The 10,000-nt window shown below is 41.1% G+C and overlaps 1 protein-coding gene across 1 annotated transcript in view; it reads left to right on the top strand.

Moving 5' to 3' along the window:
* LOC106012415 (gastric inhibitory polypeptide receptor) overlaps positions 1–9,194 on the top strand; it is a gene marked incomplete at its 3' end in the record, with an annotated part of 54,097 nt that extends 44,903 nt beyond the window's left edge. The window contains 1 exon segment of the mRNA XM_013085342.2: positions 8,751–9,194. Within this exon segment, the coding sequence (XP_012940796.1) occupies positions 9,119–9,194 (76 nt within the window).
* Between the last annotated feature and the right edge of the window lie 806 nt (positions 9,195–10,000).

The raw sequence follows: 10,000 nt of genomic DNA, 5'->3' as shown, positions 1-10,000 counted from the left end.
GTAGGTGTAGTATGTATGTATGTATGTATGTATGTATGTATGTATGTATGTATGTATGTATGTAATGGATGGATGGATGGATGGATGTTTGTATGTACGTATGTACGTATGTACGTATGTACGTATGTACGTACGTATGTATGTGTGTGTGAGTATAAGTGTGTGTGTGTGTGTGTGTGTGTGTGTGTGTGTGTGTGTGTGGGTGTGTGTGTGTGGGTGCGTGTGTGTGTGCGTGTGTGCCCAATGTCTATTAACCGATGTGTTGTTCCAACGTATATGTAATTGCCAAGCCATATGTTAAAATGTGTGGATGTATGGGCCAAATGCCTTTCAAATCAGTTAATTATTTTGAAATTTGAATTTGAAATTCTCTCCCTCTCCCACTCTCCCTCAACCCCCCTCCCCCAACTTCCTCTCTCAATCTCTTGAATGGGGGTAGGGTGATAGTCAGTAGATGTTTTACTTTGCAAGAGGTTGCAGACACTAAGAAAATGGCCGCCAGCCGAAAGAATAAAACAACTAAAATCTAGATCTATCGGAACTGACTCGGGAATACACCCACCTCCTCCATAAATTTCCCCACACCACCCCGTTCTCCCAGATACGTTCAGAAAGCCCAACTCAACCAGACTTAATCAAACACGCAAAGTTCCTGCGATCAACCCATGAAATATGCAACACGATAAATAGTATCCCGCCGACTCCCATTTCACTACTGTTTATTGTAGTAATAAAGAATGACCTTCGTGCATATTAACGCTTTCCTCTCTCCAACCTCCACATGCTAAGTCAGTGAACTACGAAGTAATCGGCACTGGGAAATATCGACAGATGCCCATGAACAGGTCTCATAATTTAATATCCAGCATTCATTAAGAGGTACTAGAGTCTAGAGGCTTTTGGTTTTGACTCTTTCCAGTAGTAGTTTTTGTGGGGAAAAAAGGTATAGGCTTTACCGCCACTATCAACACTACGGTATTTAAGAGGCGGGACTTCCAAGTTAGAACGTACATCCGAAAGGACCGAACCAACAGGGACATGCGTGTAAAGTGCCCCTTCCCAAGGACAGAACGCAGGAAAGAGCAGAGGCTCGAACCCCCGAACATGCAATCCCACAATTACGAGTCCAGTAGCCTAACCTCTAGGCTATCGACACTATCGACGCTATTTTGTAATCACTCGAGAGGGGGGGGGGGGGGGGCTTCAAAGGGCAATGTTTAGAAAAAGAATTTAAGGGATTTGGTTGATGTGAGACAGAGGTATCTGGAAATTTGGCTTAAAATAAAGTTTGCTTTTTTGTCATGAATGTTATACTGTATTATATGTATTTTTTTGAGTTATTATACTCAAGGCAACCCCACAGCACACAATTGTGAAATTATGAACCATGAGACAGTCCACAGTAAGATGAAAGGCTTTAGAGTTGTATTGTGGCGTCGGTGCCTAGTGGTTAGGCTCTCGGACTCGCAACCGTAAGGTCGTGGGTTCGAATCCCGTCAGGGGCCCGACATTGTGTCCTTGGGAAAGGCACTTTGCACAAATTTTCCTCACTTCACCCAGGTAGGAATGGGTACCCAGCTATTTACAGTGAAAGATCTTGTCAGTTTGATAGTGTTTGAGCTCGTGAAATCCGCAGCTTGCACTGTATGCTTCCTCGGAAGCAGAGAATGTTTCTGAGTGTTCTCAGAGGGTCTGCTGGGGTAATAATAATTGTAAAGCGCATAGAGCATGCTCTTGAGCATGGATATGCGGTATATAAATGCAATTATTATTATTATTATTATTATTATTATTATTATTATTATTATTATTATTATTATTGTTATTATTAATATTATTATTATTATTATTATTATTATTATCATTATTATTATTATTATTATTATTATTATTATTATTTTGGAGTATACTGAACGTAATATTTCAGGAGCAATCTTTGCCTAGAGAAGTGGACTCATCTCTATCAAGGTTGGGGTGTGGGTCGGGGGGAGGGGGGTGCGTATTTATCAACCGAAACACAGCTCCAATCATCTTCTGAGTTATGGGAACCTGCCTCTGTTAATCGTTTGGGGGGACCATCTTCATGCATATTAAAGAGCATAATTCATAACCTTGAGTCTCTGGCATATTGCAGGGTAGTATTTTTTTTTTTTACCAAGATCTATCTATGCGCATTTAGGATGGGCATTAGGGAAACCCAAACGCACTCACTGTCGCTGTTGTGATTGGAGTGACTAAGCTCGTCCCTTCACCCATGAGCATTCGGATCAACGAGGAAGAAAGAGTCAATTTCCCTCAGAGTTTCCAAGGTTTGAGGGCGAGTGTCGGGGGTAATTGCATGCACAGCTCAGTGGGTACAAAGGATGTAACTTAATCAGATTATGCTGAATGCAGGGCATTGATTTGACTTGTGTCATATCTACCGTACATAGTTGAAAGAAAATGTACCGAGCCGGTCTCATTATTTTCAGTTTTTAACATGCTTTAGAGTATCTCTTTCAGAAATAAAGACACACGCACGCACACACACACTCACTCTCACACTCACACACACACACACACACACACACACACACACACATACACACACATACACATAGACACACACACAACGCGCAAACACACTCATACAACCCCACTCCTCCCTCCTCCCCGATCCCCCTCCACAACCCACATACACACAGGCGTACACACACACAGAAAGAGAGTAAGAGAGAGAGAGAGCGAGAGAGAGATAGGAGCGAGAGAGAGGAGAGAAAGAAAGAGAGAGAGCCAGAGAGGGAGAGAGAGAAAGAGAGAGAGACAAGGAAAGAGAGAGAGAGAGAGAGAGAGAGAGAGAGAGAGAGAGAGAGAGCGAGAGAGAGAGAGAGAGGGATATATAACTTCCTAAGGAAAGAGGTTGTATCAACCTTATAAGCCCATGAATTTTTTACAAAATCCTTCGTCTAACTGGGAGGCTAATTTACTTCAATGTCCATTCAAATGGACTGGTAGCCACAAGAAGTCACTGCTCTTCGGAAGCGAAGATCGATGAATGGTTAACGACCGGATGCTCCCATCCGCATTATCAATTTGTCTTAATGCCTTTCTGCATGGTAATCCTCATGTCTGACTGCCTGCCGCCCCACCGTCTGCCCAGTCGGTGTTTCTTTCTACAAATTCTTTAGGGTGTTTTCTTTTTGTACCATTTACATCTGTTTGGTGGCTTTTTCTGTCCCGGCTATTTGTGGGAAATAGTTTGTTCCTTCTTTCCTATCAAACACATATCGTCCATATCAAACCTCCTCCATTTTTGTATGTTACTCTCTTGTACTTCGGCGCTTGTAAGACTTATTTGTTTTGCAAGTATCATAAAACGTTTACTAAAGCTTTAAAGACACCAAACAAACAACTTAACTACTTGCGGGAGGCTGGTAAGCGACCATGTGATGTTTGCTTTCCTAAGTCTTCACCTGTTCAAGAAAAAAACACGGCTGTTATCGGGGCGATCACCTGTAAATTGACACCCTGTGCACACCGCCAATCAGATTCACAGGATTGAGTCGGGGCCAGCCAAATTTTCTTCGATGGAAGAGGGAAAGGCTATCGGTTTGGCACAATACGACCGATTCAACAAGAAAAAAAGCAAGGGAGTTTGATTTTGAAGGTCAAAATCTAATTTAGTAGATGAATTTTGTCATGTTGTGCCCAGTTTACGAAGGAGAATCTGATTGGCCCCACAGAATCAAATTTAAGGGCATTTTGGGGACATCAGGCGCTCATTAAGACAATGAAATCGAAGCAAGAGGCATTTTCCCACCGGTTTGCAACTTTTAATCGAATTTTTGTTATTTGGCTCAACACCTTTTATGTCCATATAAATACTGGTTTCCGTCTGAATTTGACTGAAAAACGTTAAATAAAGGCACAAGGTATGAACTTTTCAGTTTTTAAGAACTCTCGAGCTATGAAAGTTACCACACTTTGGCGGCCATTTTCTCGCTAATTTTATCACTGAAGCCAGGCGACACCAACCTCTTCAACAGCAAAGATCTCGTCATCTATTCAAGATAGATGGATTTTTTTTCTCCATTGAACGCAAAGCAAATTTGAATAAGCTTTTATGGGATACCGATAAGTTGACATGCTCAAAAATTGACGAGCGCTTGATTCCACCGCGTCGTGGCACAAATTATTGCGATTGTCAGTGAGCACTCGGTATAACTCAGCTACAAAAATTTGTGATTCTACAGTCTGCTACTCTGTAGGTCTGTCTGTAGGTTTGTCTATATGTCAATGTGTACGTCTAGTGCCTTTATGTTTTCCCATGTATCCGCCTGTAGTCTAATGGTTGCCCCACAAGTATCTGTTTATCAAAATAGTTGTGAAAGAGGAGCTTAACTTCACTGAAACTTTGAATACACTTACAGACAAATGGAGTCGAGTTTCGATGGTATGAAAAAGTTCTGTGCAGAACAGAAGAAAATAGAAGGCGCGTTTGTATGAAATATACGCTGACAGAGAGCTAACTGTAAACGATCCTATTATAAAATGCCTTAATCATTGGCTAAGTAGCTGAACATTTTGGTAAGGACTTCGTTCATCGCTGAATCTTGTGTACAGATTGTGCACAATGATAATGATTATACTTTACCTTAGAAGTACTGAAACTTTCATCTCTTTATTTTTTAAAAGATACAATCTTATATTCTGTAAGCTGCTTAGAAGCCGTACTAGCAGCATATCAACAGCGGATTTCTGCTGAATAAGTATATACTCTTGGCATTGCTCAAAACACAAAAAAGAAAAATACAGTATCATTATTTAGTTGTTGGGTACATTGCATTGATACTAAGAAGATGAATACCAGTGATTAGTATCCCCCCCCCCCCCTTTTCTCTCTGACAAAAACAAATTTTAGTTGTGCATGTACACCGCTTCTAGATTTTATAATTATTTCATATTGATGGACAGTTTTGTGTAATGCATACACATATATCGGAAAATAATCACACTCAAAGAAAGGGGCTCTCGTGGCCTAGAGGTTAAGGTGTTCACCTCTCATTCAAAGGTCCCTGGTTCGAATCCGGGTAGCGAAGGAACAATTTTCTTCTCTAAAATTGTCGCCTTTCACCTCCTTTCCTGCTCTCTAGCAATATTCTGTCGTCTGCTTTCATCTCCACTTTCTGCCACCACTTCCTTTGCCCCCTCCTCTGAGCTCCTGACTCTTTCTGCAGCCTTTCTACTGCTACTCCTTAGCTCCTTCTTACTGCTGTCTTTCAGACACACCCCTGATCTTCTGGTAGGAAAGATCTACACCTAACCTCCTCGGACAAGGGCGAAAAATCTGGGATTTTATAGCAAGTAGCGTACGTTAAAGGTCCCTTGGTGGTCTAAAATCGATGAGAGTAAGCTTCGGCGCTACCCGGGCAAATTCCAAATTTTCCAACAAACTGAAAATGTTTGGCGTGTCCCACGCGCTCGTACGACCTTATACCGCTGAAAGCGCCGTAAAATACTTACCAAACATTAAAAAAAAGAAAAGAAACACTCGAAGAAAGTATTCAATACCGCTTATTCACTGCCCAAATTACACCTATATAATAATATGCTGGCATGGCCAGATTTCTTTGGCAACACCCACTTATCATCTCATTACAGGGTCAAGGTTTCTGAAGAGTGGTCTTCCCCGATGATTATGGGGATCAAGCTCTCTGAAGAGGGGTGTGTGTGTGTGTGTCTGTGTGTGTGTGTGTGTGTGTGTGTGTATGTGTGTGTGTGTGTGTGTGTGTGTGTGTGTGTGTGTGTGTGTGTGTGTGTGCATGTGTATGTGGTGAAAGGGGTAAGAGGGGGGGGGGTGGGAAGCAAAGCGTCTGGTCTTTGAAAGATTTTGGCCACTCTGGAGCAGAGAGGCAATCCAGCCTGCAATGAAACGAGAGTTTATCCTTTCTCATCTTACGAAAGAGAATTTGCCTTAAGAAAGTGAAAACATTCCCTGTCTGGGGAGGATTATAGGGATTTTCTAAACGCTTAAGTAAAGACTGAAACGATATTTTCGGCTTACTTTAGCAATACAATTCGTACTGTGTATTAACTGCTACATTGTGCGCACTGGATACTTTTACAAAGTTTCATTGCGTTAATTCTTCTTTCATGCTACATTATGGGACTTGCTAGCCTCAATGAACGATTTTCCTGTCTCTTCATTTTGACAAAATGAGAAAGTGGTACGTGTCCAGTTCTGCAGGGTGTACTATTCGGATGTATGTGTACAGGGTGAGTTTTATTGGGGCCTCTGAGTGTGTGCGTGTGTGTGTGTGTGTGTGTGTGTGTGTGTGTGTGTGTGTGTGTGTGTGTGTGTGTGTGTGTGTGTGTGTGTATCTTGACAAGCGGCATGTTGGCTACAGACAGCTGGCTGCTGTACGGGCATTACAGTCAGTTGATCAATACAGTTAATAACTATTTCATCTTATCCAAAAGTAGTTTTCAATTTCTACTTTTTTCTGTGTTTCTAGCAGGCGTCTGTGATGTAATGGATAGGCTCTTCCGCTGTTGCTCGCAGAAGACATGACTTCGATTCGTTTTAGTAAGTGTTTTACGGCACATTCAACATAATAAGGTACTATAAGTACTTACGATTAGAGGTATTACAAGAGAGTAACAAACGCAAAATAGAAGGACGGGAGATAAGGGCGATACGTCTTTGATAGGAAAGAAGGAGCAAATTGCACCAGAGCACCCGCCAACCGTTCCACAGATGTGACTTGGATTCACTGACTAGGAAGTTGTTACATAGAGAATCTCCGTAGGTCTGATTGGATTCTGTATCCCACTCAGCCTGGTTTGGATCTAAATGTTCAAACCTGTGTAGATTTTTTTCTTCTTAAACAGACGAAAGGGAGGGGTAGGGGCGGGGGTGGAGAGGAAATTAGCCAAATGAAAGTTCAAATCTGCGAATGTTTTTATTGTCTCTATCACTGTGTTCCTGGACAAATGTTGTCATAATCATGTATGCTCGACGTCTTGATACATCGCCTAAAAGAAGAGGTGTCACTTTGAAAGATGTTCCCAAGAGGGAGAGAGGGGAGAGAGGGAGAGAGACAGAGACAGAGAGAGAGAGAGAAAGAGAGAGCGATTACGAGTCCGGTAGCCTAACCGCTAGAATACCGACGTCACCTATTATGCTCAAACGGCAAATGAAAAATAGATATGTTATTTTTAAAAGAAAATTTATTAATTAACTTTGTTAAAGATGAATTACTACTATTATTACTATTCTTTTGGGGAAGGGGTATTTTACGGCACTCGCAACTGCATAAGGTCATACGAGCGCGCGGGACACATTAATCATTTCCAGTTTGGTAGACATACGTTTTGAATTTTGCCTGAGCTGCGCCCGAAGCCAACTCTTTACGGTTTTAGGACCACCCCAGGGATCATGAACATTTGCAACTTGCACACGGGACCTCCGATATTTTTTGCCTGTATCCGAGAAGGCTAGGTGTTTGATCTTACCTACCCTAAGGTCAGGGGTGCAACTAAAAGACAGCTGCAGCAGTATAGAATTCGAGGAGTAGCAGTAGAAAGGCAGCAGGAATAGTCAGGAGCCCAGAGGAGGGGGCAAAGGGAATGGGGTTGGGGGTAGGGAGGAACGGGACAGAAAGACGAGACGAAAACAAGCGATAGAACACAATTAAAGAGCAGGAAAGGAGGTGAAAGGAGAACATTTTTAATAGGAATATTTCCGTCCCTGCAGGTTGAGAGCCCGGGACCTATTGAAAGAGAGGCGAACACCGTACATCTAAACCACAAGAGCCCCCTTATTTAATACACACACACACACACACACACACACACACACACACACACACACACACACACACACGCACACACACACACACACATTTATATTATATATATATATATATTTATATATATATACACATACATATTATATATATATTATATATATATATATATATATATATATATATATATATATATATATATATATATATATATATATGACGGTTATTTGCCGCGAGTGTGGGGAGGGGGGTCATAAGCATTAATGTATAAGGAATCCAAGCTCAGTGTTTAAAAGTCTACCACTTCCTCATACTCACACGTTATTGAGAAACCAAACACCACAACAACGTTTCATATTTCTTCCCTCAACTGCTTTTATCGTGAGCTCGGGTTTCTTATGACCAAAATATATACATTTACATCTATAATCTTTATTGCTCTTAAATATGTTTTTTGTCTGTTTGTCTGTCTGTCTGTCTGTCTGTCTGTCTGTCTGTCTGTTTGTCTGTCTGTCTGTCTGTCTGTCTGTCTGTCTGTCTGTCTGTCTGTCTGTTTGCCTGTCTGCCTGTTTGTCTGTCTGTCTGTGTCTATCTGTCATCATTTTTTCTTTCTTTCACTCTCTCCCCTTTCTTCTCTGTTGCTGTCTTTTAAAATTTATTTCTGTTTTGTTTTTTAAAATATTTTCTTCATCCTATTCTTTCTCCCTCGTTGTTTCTCCCCTTCACCCACCTTGAACCATCTTTTTCTCTTCCTCGTTTTTGACCCCCCCCCCCTTTCCCCAATTATGCATGCCTAAATCTCTCCCTATTCTAATTTCTGAAGTGTTTTGGACAAATCTTATACTTTCAACTAACTGTCAAGAGTTCCCCTTACCATCTGTGAAGTGTTTTTTTTTTGTCTGTCTTGTTTTTTGTCCATGTTTTTGTAATGACGTTCTCAAATTTCATTGGTATCGCTTACAGGCAATCCATTCGCACCACTAGCCTACCCACCACTACAAAGGGCCCCCACTACTGGTTGGCAAACAAATCAAAAGATCGTCTGGGTTCTCGACGTGCTCAGAAGGACACAAACACTGGTACCAGTCCAGTTGAAACAATATTACAATACTAAACACACACCTGAACAAACAAAATGGTTAAAAGTGTGAAGTGGAATTCGGAATGCAGTTTGCTGCACGAGTTATTTTTTTTCTGAAGGCCTGGGAAGTGTGAGTACGGATTATTTCTGACATAGACGATCAGGACATTTCAGGTTGATAAATTGTGTGAAGGAATACATTTGACGGATACCTGTTCCAGGATACTCGTCGACGGATACTCGTTTCACTATGCAAATGACAGAAGAACAATTAGAGCACTTCCGTTTGGAAGCTTTACGCTGCGCTCTGCTGATATCTCAGGGAGGTAAGTTGAAATGTTGTGTGTTTTTTGTTGTTATTGGTGTTTTTGTTGTTGTTGTTGATAATAATGATGACGTTGTAGTTGTTCTTGTTGTTGTGCATGTAGGTGCAGCTACGCCGTCCACATTTTTTTTGACTCCTTCTGTCTCTCCCGCCTCTTTTTAGGCTTCTATTTCTTTCACTTCTTCGTTTAAATACTTTTTCTCCTTCTCTCTCCGTGTCTGTGTCTGTTTGTCTTAGTGTCTGTGTATCTGTCTTCTCTTTTTCCCCCCTCTTTATTCATTCTATCCTTTTTCTCTTTCTCTTTCCCTCTTTATTTCCACCCCCCGCCATCTCCCCACCCCCCAACCCCAAATCTTTCATAAACTTTAAATTTTAGTTACTATTTTCTTCAACGTGTCCATGTAATAACCATGTAATAATATATCCATTCACTACAAGACAGAAAAAACACAGCACTAAGCAATCTCAAATATTACTGGCAACACAAGACGACCCATACCTGGGCCCGTTCCACTGAACCTTTCTCCTTCTTCACCCCGTGATCTTCTCTTTCTTTTTGTCCTCGTGTTTCGGTGTCTAATACTCCATTTGTTTTCTTGTGCAGCACAGCAAGGAAACAAACAATGATTTGTTATTTTTTACAACTGAAACACATATCTATTTAATAGTAATTTCTATAATAAGGGAGTACTTGATTCTATGTTTTCTTTATGATTTGTTATTATGCAAAATTAGTATATCTATCGGTCTACTGAATTATGTTTCTTGTGAGCCGTTACTAGTTCTGCAACTTGATTTCGTATTCAG

Source organism: Aplysia californica, unplaced genomic scaffold (genome assembly GCF_000002075.1).
Source record: "Aplysia californica isolate F4 #8 unplaced genomic scaffold, AplCal3.0 scaffold00366, whole genome shotgun sequence".
NCBI lineage: Eukaryota > Metazoa > Mollusca > Gastropoda > Aplysiida > Aplysiidae > Aplysia > Aplysia californica.
The sequence above is the reverse complement of the archived record's forward strand: the minus strand, read 5'-3'. Positions and strand labels throughout refer to the sequence as shown.